The sequence below is a fragment of the Emys orbicularis genome, chromosome 2, assembly GCF_028017835.1.
Source record: "Emys orbicularis isolate rEmyOrb1 chromosome 2, rEmyOrb1.hap1, whole genome shotgun sequence".
Taxonomy (NCBI): domain Eukaryota; kingdom Metazoa; phylum Chordata; order Testudines; family Emydidae; genus Emys; species Emys orbicularis.
This window is the reverse complement of record NC_088684.1, coordinates 254,206,172-254,224,962: the sequence shown is the minus strand read 5'-3', so window position 1 is coordinate 254,224,962 and position 18,791 is coordinate 254,206,172. Positions and strand designations below refer to the sequence as shown.

General features: G+C 41.1%; 1 protein-coding gene across 1 annotated transcript in view; it reads left to right on the top strand.

The window, feature by feature from the left end:
- The window catches only part of CDK14 (cyclin dependent kinase 14), a 411,838-nt gene that overhangs the window by 247,986 nt on the left and 145,061 nt on the right, over positions 1-18,791 (top strand). Inside the window, exon 7 of the mRNA XM_065399167.1 lies at positions 2,517-2,579. Coding sequence (XP_065255239.1) covers positions 2,517-2,579 — 63 coding nt within the window. The remainder of the gene's footprint in view (positions 1-2,516; positions 2,580-18,791) is intronic.

Sequence of the window (18,791 nt, the reverse complement as noted above, 5' to 3'; positions counted from 1 at the left end):
ATCCACAGTGATGTGGGCAGGTGTGACAGGGCTGTCAAATGCATGTATGTCTATAATATACATGCTATAGGGCAATGCTCGTCTCTCATCATGCATTTTTAAAAAGGAAATTTCAGTGAGGTTTTTGTCAAAAAATTTGACTAAGACTTCTATCAAAAACACTGGAAATTGTCTTTATTCAAAAATTCACATTAAAGTTAAACAAGATAAAATTTTATTCCATGGAGGTTGCCGTTCTTCTGCTATAATAGGAGAGAGATTGAGAGGAACAACCTTACTCCACACCAACTGGAAAAGAAACATTTACCTCATTGCAGGAATGATGTTTCAGATGTTTTGCCAAAAGGCATTATATGTTTGTGCTAGAGTTAGTGCTCAAGCAATATCAATCACTCAGCACCTAAAAGGTGATAAAGGTGACTTTATATCAACATCAAGGAAGCATAATCATCAATCAATTAAACAGAATCTTGAATGTTCAATGTAGTAATGAATTGTTAAGAGTGATTGGCTAGTTCTTGCTATGGTCCCAGAAGATTTGGAGGCAAAGATGGGGGAGCCAATACTGAAGTGGATTTTAGAGCTGGAAAAAATGAAAGTAAAAGGATCACATTTAAAGTATAAACCTGTGTGCAAAATACAATTTAACTAACTCTCACTAACACTGACGGGTTGGGTTGCCAACCCTGCAGGATTGTCGTGCAGTCTCCAGGAATTAAACATTAATTTTCAATTAACAACTAAGTCATGTGATGAAACCTCCAGGAATACGTCCAACCAAAATTGGCATCCCTACTGATGGGGGAAGTAAATGCATGAGCTAACCTTTTATTTTCTTTGTTAGACTACTTCAGTGATATGTTAACTACAGTATAAATTAAACCAATAAACATTACTCTTCGTAGCCTGTGTTTGGGAGGAAATTGCTTATATCTTCATGCCCATTTGAATAGGTTCCCCTTCCTTTTCCCTGTGATATATACACACACAACATTATAGGACCTAGAAATTTCCACTACACACAGAATATTTGCTGTCTTTAGGCCGCAGCATAGTTTCTTAAGGAAACATGCTAATGCCCAGCCAACTGAATTTATGCATCTTTTAGCATGCATTAAAGAAAGAATGTTTTAAATGATATATTTACATTTTTACCAATTTCAAAATACTTTCAGCAAATTTTATTTAGTCCCACAATAATTTTCTAATATTGGCACACTGGAGAAGGGTTGTGAGAATAAAGGATAGCTTAGATGTGGAAGCAAGAAGGCAACAAAGTATGGAGTGGCTATTACTTATATTAATTTGAATACTATCTGGAGGAAATGTTAGTGGGCAGGTATATAGTAGGCTTCTGAATGAACATATAAGAAAGGTTCCTAGTGTAGTATGGGTAGTAAAATAAGACCCAAGAAACTATCCTGGCTTGGGGAAGAAAACTTATATCCAAGACTCTCACCTGGATCACTGCTTAGACCCAACTGGCCTGTCCCTGCAGGCAATGCATACATTGACAACTATCTTGTGCAGGAATGCTAGGTGATTTCCCCCCCCCAGATGCAGTCCAAGTTCCCGAATGGAAAGATCAATTCCAGTGTGTTGGCGGTTATGCCAGCTGATACTTTTTCTTTCAGTCCTGACTGTAATTTCAGAAGTTACATTGTGGATACGGAGCAGAGAATCAAAATGCCACCTTACTTGACAAAGGTTGTGTACTGGCGAGAGCCAAAAGAAATGTGAAGGGAAAAAATGGGGGGAAATTTAAAAAAGAGAGTGTTTTCAAATGTTTCCTAAGAATTTATATGGAGAATTCAGTTGTCTTCTGGAGAGTTATTGTGGTAAATTTAAATAATTAAAGTGAGAAACTGATTTTAATTCTGTTGTAAGTGTAAACCTCAACACATCTTCACTATGAATCTGCTTCTGACGTGTCTAATAATTGTCCACACATATGTACACATGTGCGTGTTGCCATGTTTCATCATATCTTTTTTTTTTGTACCGAACAATATTCAGCAATCTGTTCTACAGCTATTTTAATTTTTATAAATAATCCTGGGCCAGAATCCTGCTTGACTTACTCACATGAAACATTGATTCCAAATGTGTTTTATATAAATAGCGTGAGCAGGATTTGTGATGTTTTTCTTATATGATTTCCCCCACCCCATGATGTTACCTATAAGGCATTGATGGTAATATGGAGTCTTATAAATTAAGAGATGACCTATTGTGTATGCTAGATTGAGATGTAAATTAATAAATTAACCATGTACAGGAGAGATGAGAAGGAAACTAGATACAATTTAGTTCTTATAAATAGTCTTATGAGTCAAGTTATAGAGGTGCTTAATAAGAATGGAGCCTGGAGGTAAAGACATGGTATAACTGAGAAAATATGTGTTCTACTTCCATTTGCTCTGTCCAGAGAAAACAGTGACTTTGAAGTGGAAGAATATTAATCTGTTGTAGTCCTGGGGATATTAATACAGTTTTTCCCCTTTGACTTTTTCCAGCACACTGATTTATGTCAGTACATGGACAAACATCCTGGAGGACTTCATCCAGACAATGTGAAGGTAAGAGTTAAAAGGACACTTTCAAGCAGAATATAGTAACAGTAAACTTGTGTTGAAGGTAGGGTGAAATATTTCATTGAAGCTTTTCTCCTTGGTAGATAAAGGAAAATTAGTGGCCGAGTTAATTTTATTGATGTTGCATTTTTTTTCTTTTTTTTTAAATGAAAATACAATTGTAATTTAAACACTCCCACAACAGAACAATGGGAACAGTGTAAATAGATGGTGAGCCAAAATTAATGTATAAATATTGTTTTAATGTGGTAGAACACACTTTGCTTGCTTGCTTTGAAGATAAGAAATAGTGCCCTCCCCCAACCCCCAAAAAACCCTTGACTGAAATATTTTAAACTGTCAGGGACAAAGCCTCAGCTAGTGTAAATCAGTATAGATTCATTGACTAATCAATGCTATATTGATTTATAGCAGCTGAATATTTTGTCCATAATGCTTTTTAAAAATAAATGCAGTATAAAAACTTTCAACTGTCATTTTTATCGAGTAGTTTTAAGACATAACTTGATTTTATTTTTGTTTATAGAAAGTCAGATATTAAGTATCACACAGTATGCATCAAAAGATGGATATTTGTATTATTTGGGCTTAATGAAAAGGCGGGGGGGGGGGGGGAAATGATCTTCTGACATTTCGATTCAGTCACCTTCTAGGAAGTCAGCCAAATTATTTTAGCATAAAACAGAAGCCAATCAGACATGCAAAGTATGTCTTACTTGTACAGACCACCCAGGTAATATTTGTTGAACTTGTTTTGTGCTTTGACACTGTTCCCATTGTCCTGCTGCCGTGGAAATTTTTAAATCCCCACTTACTATGCTGAGAATTTTACTCCAGCATTTGGCTTTTTAAAAGGGGGGGAGGGGAAGAGAGGGAAATAGAAGAGCTCATGAAAAAAAGTAAAGATTTTCCCATGGAAAATTCAAAAGGTGTTTTTAAAAGAGTAAAAATAAAAGATTTTTTTAAAAAGGAAAGAATCTGATTATTTAAATGTATGAGGTACAGTGGTGATCACAGTAGTATAATGGTCATTTGATTAATTGTCCCTCGTTTCCACTAAAATTACCATCTACAGTACATAATTGTAGCTCAATGTCTGTGTGGATCATAATAGCTTTTTAAAGGATGAAATCTTCCTTTATTGTGCTTTTGGTATTTTCATATAACAAATATAAAGTGATTCTTATTGAAACTATGCTCTGTGCATGCTACAACAGTACGTATGTTTTAAGCATTGTTGTGATACATGGTTGTGGTCCAAATAAGTTGCCTGTGTGTACAGAGAAAAGTATGTAGCAACCATGTTAAGGATTTATGTTTAATTTAGACAACCTACCAGCCAACTACCAGGAGCCATTTTTTGTTGGTGCTGCTGGCTCTGTCACATTTGTTGCATAAGTGTGGGGTGGGGGAGGAGGGGCCTACTTCACATCCCAAAGTCCCTTCAGGGTTTTAGGGGTGTAGTGGTCCTGCCTGGTGGCCTTATGAAGACACCAGAGAGGAGAGTGGGCCTCCAAAGCACGGGGGTGTGGGGCTCAAACTTTTCCTGTCACACCCCCGCCCTTAACAGTAGCAGAATCTGTCCACTTCTTCCCCCCGCCCCCATTACTGCATAGCTGAGACTTCCTCAGCAGTGGAGCTTGGGTTGAAGGCAGAGCTGGGGACGGAAGTGGGGATGGGGGAGGAGCTGGGGCTAGAGGTGGAGCTGGTCTGGGGACGGACAGGGAGTGGGGGTGGAGCTGGACCTGGAGGCGAAGCAGGACTGGGGGATGAATGGGTTGGAGGTGGAGCTGGCCTGAGGGTGGAGTGGGGGTGGAAGCCCCAGCCCCACCATATGCCCCGCCCCCCGAATGTTCCTCTGTGCCCCTCTCAGGGGGTGTGCCTCACACTTTGAGAACCACTGCTCTTAGTAAAGGTGGGAAGGTTTGTATGTAGCAGAGGGCTGCTACCATCCATAGTTTTAGGTACTTTGGGTAAGTATCCAGATTCTGAAATGTTTAAGGTTCCCACATCACCAGGTCTATATGTAATTTTTGTTAAAGTGGTTAATATTGCTTTGAAAAATGCTTTTGTATTTACTTTCCCTGTGTGGAAGCTGGCTTACATTATGCTCTCCAATGGGGTTGACAGACAACGGGGTGTATGATTTAGTATGGATGCCCATACCACTTCTGGAGGTGGATCCAAAGGTCATACATTCTTAGCATTTTCTGTAACCGCCTGCCATTGTGTATGTTTATGTCTGTATCTCTCTCCTTTCTGTTTTCTCTCCAAAATTAACAACGCGATGGTTGTCGTAGTTCTTTGGCAAATTTCAAATGTGTGGCATTTTGAAATCTTGACATTTTGAGCTAGAAGTGGATTTCACAAACTACTCTGAGAATATTTTGAAATTTCAGGCAATTTTGATGACTCATAAAACAATATGAAACACATTGGTAGTAAATGTTGAGTGAAATTTGGCATCTCCCCCCCCCGGTGCTGCAATCTCTTAGAGAAACATTCTTCAGCTAGAAAATAAGCCGCAGCATTTCTTCCTAGAACTATAGTTATCATTTCATGCGTCTCTTACAAGTAGTTGGGCTGCAGTAACTTCATTCCCTGCAGATTCTCTCTCCTTGCTACTCTTTCAATACTAATTCATTGAGCACGTTCTTGAGCTATCTCAAAGTCTTTATTAAACAATTAATTAAATACTCCTGCTTATTTTGAAAGTGTTACAGATTCTTTAACTTTCAGCTGGACAACCATCTGACATAAGCCAAAAAGACTTCCAAAGTCCTTTCAATTCATGAGAGAGACTCCCCTTGACATCAGTGGGCATTGGATCAGGCCATTAATGTCTCATCTGAAGGACAGAGGAAATCTTTGGAATCAAATAAGCCAAATAATAGTCTCTCCATTTTTTCTTCAATGTATCTTTCCTGTATATATCCTTACGCCCACAATGGTAAATGAGTTAAATAAAAGAAATAAGGGGAAATGTTTCAATATCTTTCCCCTACAATGGTTTTTAAACCCATTTTCATAATGGGCAAAATATTACAGGCTTCAGTTGCAAAGGCAGTCAATGCCCTGATATATGGAATTTTAGAATCAGTCTTTCTCTTTATTTATTAAGGGAAAAAACAGAACAAACAAACTGCCATGCTTGAGATGCAGCTTTGCCTCACTTGTTTACCAGGGATTACACACTGCCTAGAACTCTAAAACAGACAAATCTAGTAGCTGAAAAATGTAGCTGCAAGAACATGTATAGCTATATTCTCTTTCTTAGTTTGCAGCCCAAACTCCCTTCTGTCTATCTCTCTAGCCTTCCTCTCTTAAATTCCTCATCTTGGGTTCTTGTGAAGAAACTGAAGAAAATTTGAGCCCAGTGTCCTGCCTGAGTGGTTAAGCTGGGCAATAGGGAGATGGGCAGGGGGAAAAGCGAAACAGGCATGTCCACACATATGCACATATATGTATGTGCGCACGCGTGTGTGTGTGTGTTTAATATCCCAAGGCTGCAGAGGGGTTGCATTGTGCAATTAGAGGCTTAAGGATGAAACAGTCATTGCATTTATAACTCGCGTGTGGGGAGAACATGAGAATTCACAAAGCCCCATCTGTCTCTCTTCATACCAGTGTACAGGGAACCACCCTAGAGCTGAGCTCATCACTGGCCAGGGTGTGCGTGGCCTTTCTGTGCTTTGCATGTCTGCTCCAATTCCCGAACTCCAATTGTATTGCGAGGAGACCGTATACAATAGCTGAGGCAGCGTCAGAATTAGCCCATTTATATAGCTCCTAGTTGAGCTTCCAACTTGCAGTCATGTTTCAAGGCTGCTCAGCTGTTTCTCCAGTTTTGCTGCATACTTTGGCTGGGCTGGGAGAGAAAGCAGCACCATCCCTTTAAGCCCTGCTGCTAGTGCTTCTCTTGCAGTAGAACTTCAAAGGAAAACTGCTGGTTACCCTGTGTCAGGGATCAGGGCGTGGATGGTCTTGCCTCGTGGTTGGAGGAGGGGTTGGTAGCCTGGAATAGGTCCCCGGGGGCCAGATGCTAGAGCCAAGGGTCAGAGCTGAGGTCACAAATCAGAGCCGCGGGTCGGAACTGAATTACCTGGAGTGAGGCAAGGCAGGGGCATGCCTGGGAACAAGCAGGCACAAGGGTTATTGCAGCCGTGGGCAAATGCTTTGAATAGCCAGCATCCCGCCGCTGGTCTTAAGAGCAGGTCTGTGTTGATCCCCTCAGCCAGTTGCACAATTTGTCCAATCAGGAGAACTCAGTTGGGGTCCAGCTGTGCTCCTAAGACTGCCTGCAGGTAAGCTAGCAGGTAAGTAGTCTAACTGCAAGCCCGAACTCCGGACACCCTGCCAGCCTAGTCACAGCATTCAGCAATGCTGAAGAAGCAGCTGGACAGCTTTGAAATGTGTCCTTGAGTAGGGAGTTAAACTAGGAGCTGCATTTAGATTCTTTAGTTCAAGGTCTTGATGTAAGAACTCTAGTTCAGGAAGTGTGTTAGGGGAAAGGAGAGCAGGAGGGAAAAGAAAAGCAGAGGGGGAGGAGGGGCAGTTTAAAACTGGCCACCTTTCTCTCCTAGCTGACCTCCTGATTCCAGCAGCCCCTCACGGGACACTTTTTAAACTCTTTTCCATTTAAAAAACCCCATAAAACTAATTTTTTGGGTATTTAATATTCCCAGTTTAGTTTCCCTGGCAAGAGGGAGATGAAAATGGCCCAAAGGACACAAACAGTAGAAAAACTAGGCTCATGGAAAGTAAGAGAGGAGGTTGTGCAAGCAAAAAAGACACCTGAAAGAAGGAAAAGGTTAACAAACGATTTTACAAGAAATCTAGTCAGAATTGCCTGAAGTGGGTGTTTATATTCCTTCCTTCCACTGTCAAGTACTTTCCATGGTGGAAGGAAATATTGCAAAAATCCTTCCCCAGATCAGTTTTTAAAATATAATTTCAAATTAAGCAATGATAGTCTAGTAACAGTAAGCCATGCTAGACTGTCTGGGCTACACTCTGATAGTAAACTATAGATGCTTTCCCAAGGTGGTTGAGGGCATTCAACTTTCAGCTTTGTTCTTGAAGAGTATACCCATAGCCTACATTCCAGTGTAATTAGCAATAAGCCACTATACATATGTAAATATACGTATTTTTTTCTGCAGAATACTATACAATATATTTCCTGTGAAATAACATTTATACTAAATGCAATGACTTCTGGTACCAGTCACTGCACAGAGTATGTGGAAACAAAGGCATCCTTAATTAATATTTTGGTGTCCATGGGACATCCCAGCCTAATTATGAATCCTCTTTATTCCTTATTTGCCAGCTGAAGACAATGCAGTTGCCTAGGGTTTTATCTTAGGAACAAAATTACAAGTGGAATAAAATCAACACATGTACTACTAGTGTCGTCTTGGGTATTGCCTTTGACGTATTGCCTTTCCTCGTGGTTGTATTAATACTATTTATTGTCATTTAAACACATTTAAAATAGGGGTAATGTTTTGCTTACTCCTGTATGCAAACATAAAGAGGAAGATCTCAAAATAATCTACATTGTAAAAACCTAGGGACATCATATTTAAACAAAAACAAAAAGGATTGCTTCCCAAACTATTAGAGAGAGAGAGAGAGAGAGAGTGTGTGTGTGTAATCTCTCTCTCTCCTGGGCCCAAATCTCAAAATTGACACATGCATTTTAGACCCTTTGAGATGCAGGGTTGCTTGGATGTTGGATTTTAGTTTGGGACTGGTACATTATTTTATATTCTAGCTGACGCACCCCATTTCCCTGATTAGTGTAAATGTGAGTGTCAATGAACCAAATAAGTTTAGATGCCTTGTAGTGGCCTGAGGAGCAAGGAGCCAAATGTTGAACCCCAGATACTCCAAACACTAGGCCCTATAGACAGGGGCGGCTCTAGGCACCAGCAAAGCAAGCACGTGCTTGGGGCAGCCCATTTGCAGGGGCAGCAGGGATCCGAGAACCAACAGGGGGCCCTGGGAGCTGTAGTTCCTTGGTTAGCTCCCTGCCTATAGAGCCAGCCCTGGAGCAGGGAAAGAACTACATTTCCCAGCATTCCCTTGGCCACTCCCATCAGGAAAGGGGGGGAGGGAGTGAGGAAGCTGAGACCTCATGCTGCAGCCTGCTTTGAATGGAGAGCTGCACTGTGAGTAGGGATTCCATGTTTTAACATTCAAAAAATAGGACACTCCACGGGGAGGGAGGGTAGCCTCACCCTGCCCCCAACCACTCCCTCCGACTGCCTCCCACAGAAACCCCAACCCATCCAACCCCCTTGCTCCCTGTCCCCTGATCACCCCCTCCCGGGACCCCTGCCCCAACTGCCCCCCAGGACCCCACCCCCTATCTAAGCCTCCCTTCTCCTTGTCCCCAACTGCCCCCTCCTGAGACTCCCCCCAACTTCCCCCCTAGGACTCCACCCCCTACCTGTCCCCTGACAAACCCCTGGGACTCCCATGCCTATCCAACTGCTGCCTGTCCCCTGACTGCCCCCCCCCGAACCCCTGACCCATCTAATCCCCCCTTCTCCCTGTCCCTTGACTGCCCCCCCGGAACCCCCTACCCCTTCTCCAACCCCCCAGCCCCCTTACCGTGCCACTCAGACCAGCGTGTCTGGCTTCGCACAGCGCCAGACACGCTGCTGCATACATGCTGCCGTGCTCCCCTGCGGAGCCACAGCCGCCCCCCTCCCCTCCCCCCAACACCTGCCTTCCAGATTTGAACACCTCAAAATTCAGGAGTGCTCAAGCTCAGTTTGGGCGGCTGTTACTTCATTTCTCCCAAATCAAATATACTGATCCACTGTAACTTGCTGTAGAAAAAGTAGGATAAAATTGAGCAAGAGATACTTCCCAGTGGTTATTAGGACTGGAATTGCTATTTTCAACAGCCATTGCCTTTTGTTTGTTTGTTTGTTTGTTTGTTTGTTTGTTTGTTTGTTTAAAAGGAAGACAGTGATATTGCATTGGCAAATTCCCCATAGAAAGAAAGAGTGGAACAAAAGAATAATAAAGGCACCTCAACTTTTCCTCATTTATGTAGGACAGTCTTATAATATGCATCCAGATATCCTTCAGTCACACAAGCTGAAAATTGTTCCACTTTACTGCAGTTCTCTAACCATATGGGAACCAATCCTGTCTGTGTTCTGTGCACACCCAAAATTCCTGCTGAATGACCCGCCCTGGGAGCGAGTTACCAGTGACCCAGGGCTGCGGCGGAAGGAGGGTGCAGGGCGGGGGGGGGGGGAGGGGGAGAGCCCAGGGCTGGGGCGGCAGAAGGTGTGTGTGTGGGGCAATGGTGGGGGGGTAGGGGGAGCCCAGGGCTGGGGCGGCAGGGGGGTGCGGGTGTGGGGGTGAGAGCCCAGGGCAGGGAGTGTGGGTGGTGGGGGAGAGCCCAGGGTTGGGGGTGCGGCGAGGAGCCCAGGGCTGGGACGGGAGGCAGCCAAAATTTTTTTTGCTTGGGGCGGCAAAAAACCTAGAGCCGGCCCTGCCTATAGAATCTTCACTTGGTGGGTTCTCAGTAAATACTCATGTTCACATTTGGTAACAAATAAGCTTCTACCAAAGCTGTCAATAAAGAAAATATAAGTTTATGAGATACAAACTCTTAACTAGATGTATGGGTGGTGGGAGGAAAGGTAATTATTAACTGAGACTCTAGGGAGCAGTTTAATAGGAATGGGCAAGCTCAGAGTTTCTTCAACCTGGTACCAAAGATGCTCTTTCAAGTCCACTGGAGAGATAAGTTTTAAGCCGTTGGCCTCACATGTCTGGGATTGGCTTTGCTTTTGATGTGTGGATGTTGCCTGGTAATTAGAGATGGTTGTGATTATTTTTCCCTGTGAAAAATGTTGACAAAAACTAATTTTTTTTTTTGCTTTCATCAAATGTTTTTCCTCTAAAAAATGAGGGTTATTGTCAAAAACAAAAAATACAGTTTGATTTTTTTTTAATAAAAATTTCAGTTCAATCAAAAAGGAATTTTCTATTGCAAAACATGTTTCAACCACCTCTACTGGTATTCCATGTCATCTCCCTCCTATCTCAGTCCAAATGTGATCAACATCTTCACTTTCTGCATTCACCTGTTTGCTGAAGCCTTTTCCACAGCCCCACCCTTTCCCTTCACTGTGGCCCTCTGCTCTTCACTGTGCTGGAGACTTGTTCCCCCTGCTGATGAAATCTCTAAAGCAGAAGTTCTATCTCCTCAGTAAGTGATCCGCCACCCACAGTTTTTGCTTTTTAAGCACCTCTCACATTAGTGGCTTCTTGCAGTGTCTTGAGAATTGTGCCTGCCCGAGGTCTCTCTTGGAGCAATTCTGACTTTCTATCCCTTGTCAGACTTTCTCCTTGTTTTCTCTCAGCTGTAGCTGGCCCAGCTTACTGGGACTTCTGCTCAGATCTCTTTTCTCCAGCTGTTGCTGCCTGTAGAAGTTGTTTGCACTTCCTAGTCCCCAGTTGAAACTATATATGATTGCTTCCAGAAGTGTAAACTCAGATGGCCACAGCAGCCACTTCCCATATCACTTTTGCTAGCTGCCTCCCTGCTTATCTACTCTCCTTCCCTTTTGCTCTCTGGCCATCTCCTGGTCATTCCATCTAGTTTTTTGGACATTCTTTTGTCCTCAGGTCTCCTGAGTGCTAGCAGCAGTCACCTGTAAAATTGTTCCAATTTTGCAAACTCATAACCTAGTATGGTTGCCACCCGTCCGGGTTTTACCTGGAGAGTCGAGTTTTTGGCTTCTGTGTCCAGGTGCCATTTAGGGTTACCAGGTGTCTGGTTTTTGACCAGAAAGTCCAGTCGAAAAGGGGACATGGCAATCCTAATGGCACCCGAACCAAAAGTCTGGTTACCATGAGGTGGGGGAAGTCGCCCGGTCATTAACTCGTGCCAGCCCCTGCTCAACCAGGGCCGCCTCCTACCTGCAGGCAGGCTCCTTGAGACGATCCACCGAGCGATGGGAGACGAGGGTCACATTAAATCAACCTGCTTCCCCCTTCTCCATCCAAAAAATATCTAGCTTGACAAAACAGGCAGGCTGATAGTACCTCGTTTGATTGAAAAGGGATGGAAGAAGCAGCTCACTCCCTCCACCATCTAATACTACTGCTCTGACTTCCTCCTTCTTCTGTGCAGCTTTTCTCTCCACAGCATTTTGGACAAATGCAGAGCATCCGTGCCCCAATGCTTAGCTTTAGGTGCAGGGAGAATCAAGCTTCCCCCAGCAATCCATTAAGACTGCATCTAGTATCTGAAACTGGCCCGGTTTACAGTCCTGTCTCTGTCTGTCATTACCATGTTATATGAGCACCACACATTTATTTTATTTTCACAACATCCTTGGGGGTCTGAGCACAGGGAGAGGGCAACTGAGTCTGTGGCAAAGCGGAGAATTGAATTAAGATCTCCTGTTTCCCAGGACAGCAACCTAAACTCTGCAAAAGATTGCAGGATTCAGGTTGCAGCAAGAAAACTGCATCTGGTTTTATTTTTAAAATACAAAAATAGGTGAACTGGAATGTGAGGGAGGGCTTTGAAGTAATAGGTATTAGTGAAATATGGAGGAATGACAAAACTCTGTGGGATACTGTAATGTTTGTGTGTGTAACTATTCAGGAGAACAGATTAGATTATAGAGATAGTAGGTGAGAAATATAACTGAAAGATTGCATAGAAACTAATGAGATAAAAATTTGAGTGGAGAGAACCGTGCAGTGGAAGCTGTATGAGTACAAATCCCAAATAATAAGATTATGAATATATTAAAAGTAGGCTTATACTACTGGCTTCCAAAAAAGGAAGTACAGAATAATGCTGAGAATGTTGAAATATATATACAATAAATGGTGTGTGCTCTTATTAAAAAAAAAATCTCATATTCATGCTGTCGCTTAATCGTCACTTGCAGAATTCATTTATTGCCTCCCATACTCCTCCATCATGAACATTATCCCTTAACTAATGGTTATAGTTTTTAAAGTAATATCTATTCTTGACAAATGGATAATTTCAGGAGCTAATGACCAATCTGGAAATTAACAACCCGAGTCAAAGCCTTAGGGTATTTGTCTTATAAATATTTATATTTGCAAAAGGAATAAGTGAACTGATTTCTCCTTTAGAATAATCTGGAGCACAAAGCATAGGGAAGCATTTAGAATATAGGAATAATTAGTTAACCTCTTCTATGTTTAACCAAATGTGGCTTATTATCTTTGAAATATGACTTCTGAAAATAATCCAATAATACAGCCTTACCCGGTGGCTGTTACTAAACAGAAACTGCCATTGGTTAATAATACTGAGTTACAATATGTATTCTTACTAAAACATAACAGCGAGGGAGTGTCCTATAAAGTATGTTTTTTATCACGTTGTGTTACGTTATTTATTTACTCTGGAAAAAATGATCAGCAGATGAGAGAGGAAAAAAGAAACCATCTTTACTCTGGCTCCACCAATCCAGAATTGAGGGGTTGCCCCCTGTCAGGATGATTGACAAGCAGTAGCAATCAGAAAGTGTCCAGAATTTTGGCACTTTTGTAGAAACTTCCCATGGTAGTTCATCATCTAGAATCTAGATGAACAGGAGTTTAGATGACTAAACCATGACAAAGTGTCGGGCGATGATGGGTTTGCCTCATGCATCTAGATGAGAATATATCTTGTCTTACTTATCCTATTGAGTCGCCATAGTTTGGCTGAAAAGACGTTTTTAAATTAAAATATCTACGTGTCATGATTGCTCTTCTTATTTTCCCAGATCAGGTTTTGGAACAAATTAAAACTAGTATATTACTTGTGAAATATCTGTCACATTCACTGAAATTAGTGGTGCTGTTGGTGTAAATATTTTAATAGATATGCCAAATAGGAAGATGTGTAGTTTAATATGGTTGAAGTTGCTGTTTTTCATTCCTCATTCAGAGAACAAGCAGGTGTACAACAGACAGAATAATGTCATGCCAAATTAAGATAGTCTTTTACAGATAGCATTGAGAATTGATTTTTAAATGAGACTTTCTAGTGATCAGACATTAACTATGTCATCAGGATTTCACTCTACTTTCTATTAGCTTTGCCACTTAGACAGTAATGATTTAATCCCATGCACAAATGTGAACATTAAATGCAAAACCTTTATTAATGTATTAAGAAACATGCGAGTTTCATGAAGTTTCTAGAATATGTTGTGAGACTGGAGAAATATATGCAAAAACATTCACTGAACACATGTATTTTGATACATTTATGCTTCAGCTAAAATAAAGAAATATAGTCAAGATGAAAAGAAAAAAATACATCCTCAGAAATAGTGTTCTTAGAACTGATTATGTATTACAATACGAGCCACTCTTGAACTATTTCAGCATGCAAGTACATCAGTGAGATGAAAGGTAGAAGGGAGAGTTTTTAATCTCAATGGTTCTGGAAAAGGAAATGAAAAGAATCTTTCACCTATTGAATATCAGCTACTAAGTCGCCATGTTATATTAACTGATCAGAAAGGAGTATCATCAAGCTCAGTTAATTATGCACACTGTCCTTCATTACAAATGACTTTAGCATGTAGGTGGGAGATGTACTGATGAGAAAAAAATCAAATATAGAACTTGGCTAGTTAACACTTTCTGAGCTGTTTTCACTACAGTTCTGCTCCAGGCAAGTGTAAATTTCTGTATATTTTTAGAATCTGGATGAGATTTTCATTCCAGTGGGTACATTGTTGAAAAGTTCTGTGTGAAATTGACTTCAATGGGACTTTTTCTGTGTGTAAGGAATGCAAGAGCAGGCTCTAAGCCTCTAAGAATGTGGTTTTGATAAGAATATCTTTAAACCCTGCTTTTTAGAGAAGCCTGTCCAATAGGTTCTGGGAAATTAAGACAGGGCCAGCTTTTACTGAAATAAAGCTTATTATGATAGTGGAGATCATGCTAACTCTGGCTAATATTTTTAGTCAGATAAAATCCTTTGTTCTTTGGGATGCAAGTCCATGTCAAGTCAACACTTTGTTCCTGAAGTTTCTTCTCCTGACTGTTGAGATGAAAGCCTATAAAGTTTTGACCTAAAAAAGCACAATAAATCTCCAGGATACTGTTAGAAATGAAATGTTACATTTTATCTCATAGTTATTATCATGATGGGGGAGAAAAAAGAATAACAAAACTACAATGGTAAGAGAGATTGCACTTGATCAGCTTTGGACTTGCTAACAGAGGTCGCACAGAGACATTTGTCATTGCTTCTGCTTAATGGCAATTCATAAGATCAAATAGAATTTTTTAACATTATGTTAATGTTTTATTTAAAAAAAAAAAACCTAACCAAGTATGACATATGGTCATGTTTATTTTACTAGCTATATGAGACTGTTGTACGTGTTGCCCCCTTCCACTCACCCGCCTAATTAACCAAAAATTAATCCGAGGTTACAGTATCCTCTGGATCGTAGGAGAAATAGACTGGTTTCAAACATGAGGCATCTTGGGTTTCATTACTGGTATTTTTAGATTTGATTGCCTATTAAGACTGAATATGGATTGATTCACGTTGAATACACAAAGGAGAATTCGAATGATTAAGTAATACACCACAGGTACACTTTTTGATAGGCATCACATGAGTAGCATCTATGTTATCAAGGAAGATAAAGCTTATGCTCTGTGTGTGTAAGTCAAGTCAACTCTGCTAATGCTGCATTATGATTCAAGACAAGACATTCTGCTACAGATCTGCACGTTAATCCAGCCGTACTCTAATCTTTGTCCATTGAGTGCAAGGTCCATTTTAGGTGTTCAGCTCCATGTGAACTCCCATGCTGTGGATAAAGTGAGGCTAGGATTTGGACCTGTGTGTGTGTGTGTTCTGTAGAATGAAAGCTTCTACATAGCTCTCTGCGTACACATTCAAGGCCAGATCATCCCCTCCTGCAGTAAAACACACAGGAGGGGGCTCTGATACAGATCCCTCCATGTCATCTCATCCAGAGAAAGACCTCCCATTCCCTTAGAAAGGACTGCAGGGCTAGCCTGTAAACCTGGCAAATCCTTTGTGCATCTGCACCAGCTCTGGCCTCTGGTAGTCTCCTGAGGCATTGCAAGGCCCAAGTCTTCTTGGGCTCCTCCCCCCTTCCTCCCACCCCCCCAAGAGATGGTCTGTGGAAAAGGTAATGGAGCCTCATGTTGTCTGGAGAATCTATGTGGGTCTGGAGAGGGATGATGTGCATTCCTGCACCCCCTGTATAGCAAACTTCTTCCACATCAACCTGTCCAGCCTCTACCCCTCCCATGAGCATGTATCCTGGACCCAATAAACTTCATCTGTGGGGTCTGGAGGCAGGGACCAGTGCTGTGGAGGCAGCTGAGATCTGCACATGGACAGCCTGCTGTGATGGCTTGATGCAAGCCCATTGAAGTCGATGAGAATCTTCCCATTGTCTTCAATGAGCTTTGGATCAGGCCTTGTTTGTGAACACTGGGGAGAATGGTCCAGGCCTTACATGGAGAGCCGCGATATCTGGTTTTGTCTCTCGTAGATGTTAACATTTTGTGCTTCTTTCCCTTATATTTTAAACATGGCTAACACCTTTAAATATATCTGAATATATGTGGCCTGCATGCAGCCCCCTCTTGAAAAACAACTTCTCTGATTAAAGTGCAGACAGTATAACTGTTATCGCAAGAATGTGCTTCTTTCACGGCTGTATTAAATAAGCAAAGGTCTCAAATGCCACGTTTCAAACTTTGTAACTGGATGCTTTTAAAGATTATTGATCATCATCATGTAACATCATGTTGTTACTTTCCAAAGACCGACAGCTAAAAAAATGACTTCAACTGAGCCTACTTCTGTTCTCCTTCTCTTGCCACTTTCTGCCACTCCTCTAACCTATTCATTCACCATTATAATGTTTCAAAATGACCAAAACCTCAGTTCTTGCTAATTATACACTACATGCACAGCGTGATGTCATAGTCTCATAATCACAGGTTGTTTGACAGTCCTGCAGCCTGGTTTATTTGATACCACTTTTTGTTTTACTAATAACATGTCAGGAAAAGTCCCACTTATTGTCTGTCTGTAATTCCCCCCCCCCCCTTCACCCACATACACAGCTCGATCCTTCTACCCATTGACGTCAATAAGAGATTTGCCATTGACTGCAGCAGGAGTGTTAATAGGGCCATAGTGTCCACAGAACTTGACTTGTTTACCTTTTTTTGGACAGAAGAACTTAAGCACATAGAGTTGTAGGGTCCCCTCTGCTTATACGGGTGGAAGAGAGCTGAAGATGCTGGCAGAGCTAGGAGGAGTCTGTGGTTCAGCTGCATACTCTCACTCTGCCTCAGAGTCCCTCCCACAAACCACCAGGTTGAGGCTCCGTGACCGTTAGAATTGGGCATATTGCAGGTGGGAGAGGGTAAAGCCAGAGGGATGACCACTATAAGTGGCACATAGTCCTCCCAACCTAGTTGATATCTGATCAGAAATTTAGGTGAGAGTTAATGGTTATCCAGGTGGCACGAATTCCACATCAGGGCTTCTGCTCCCCATGGGTGGGAGTCTTGTGGAGATGGGTTCAGAAGGAGGTGGAAAGGGCCAGTGGCATAAAGGCATGTGGTGAAGCTTTGCTGCCAATTTTCCATGATACAACTGGTTTTCTGTGTCTAGGGCTCTATTTTGAAGTCTTTCCTCAGGCCAAGATTACAAAACTCTTCCCTTCAGGAAAGAAGGCAACATGATTCACCTTATAAAGTTTCCAGTGGGCTTTTTTTCTCCCATTTTTCCCCTCCCCCCATGGTAGAGGACAATTAAGATCATAGTAACTTATGCAAGAAAATTAATTAGTTTCATCATGGAAGTTATCACGAAAACTACATGTTTGATGGCTGAATAAAGCTAAGAGTTTTTGTTTCCAACTCTGTTCTCAGAGATCCTGTCATTCATTATATTTAGTTCATTATGAAATTGTATTGTTTTGTTTTCCTACTTGGACATAGCACATAAGATCATTTTGATCCGTAGCCTTAAAGACAGTTTAACTAAAGTATTATTTATGAATTCTCGGTATCATAGTGTTCTAATAATCTGAAATGCTTGTGGTTTCTTTGCACACTTAAAATCCATCTTTGTGGTCAAGTACCTCTTGGATGATTGAGCAAACTGGCCCTATTTCATATTTTTCGATTAAAAATTATTGGGAAGCCATTTGATAATACATAATCTAAATTCTAAGGCCACAATGAAAGCCAATTTTATTTCCTGCCCTAAAAATAGTTTTAATGTACCACAAGTTCCATGCTCATTACAATTCACAAAGGAATTAGTATGTTACTTATCACTTTCCTGCTGTTTGTTCTTTTCTTTTCTTTTTTCTTTTCTTTTCTTTTCTTTTCTTTTCTTTTCTTTTTTAAATTTTTTTTTAACAGTATACTGCTCTTATGTTTCCTCAGCACATTGTTAAGCTGAACCTGGGCAAGAAGCTGATTGATATGGCTCTTTGTGCCCTCACTAAATAGCAAAACATACAGTATATTGTGTCTGCACTTGGGGGGGGAAATAGAATGTAATTAAATCTGTTTCAACTTGAGTAATGTGACATTTCTGTTCCTTTCATGTCAGACTTTATTCTCTTCTATAATCAGATTTCATAACCTCATTTATTATGTTTTCTCATTTGAATAGTCTTTAAATAAATGTAAGGGTTGTGTTGCTAGCTAACTAGTGACTATTAATGTGCCTATGTTGACTTTTTCCAAATCTTTTGGGTTTGGTGGTATGGATCCCCCAGGCTTGCAGGAGGGCATCTTTATTTGCCAGGTACTTGACTAATAGGTAAAGAGTAATTCTTTCATGACCTCACGTGAACCTCACACATCTAAAATACAGGGGACTGTGCTGTTTCCTTATAGGAACCAGAATATTTCTTCTAATAAATATAATACCAGGAAGAGCCTGTGTACAAGCAGACAGAGCTTTTTTTAAAAAGTGCATGCATAGACAACCTCTGTGAAATCAGTATTCAACAAAACAGATATTTGTTAATACAAGGGGTAAGATTTGCCATCCTTTAGTGGCAGTGCTTATCAGAAGAGGCATGAAAATCTGAAAAAAAAAAAAAAATCATCTAGCTCTTTTTCATAAGAGCAAATTGCACAACTGCA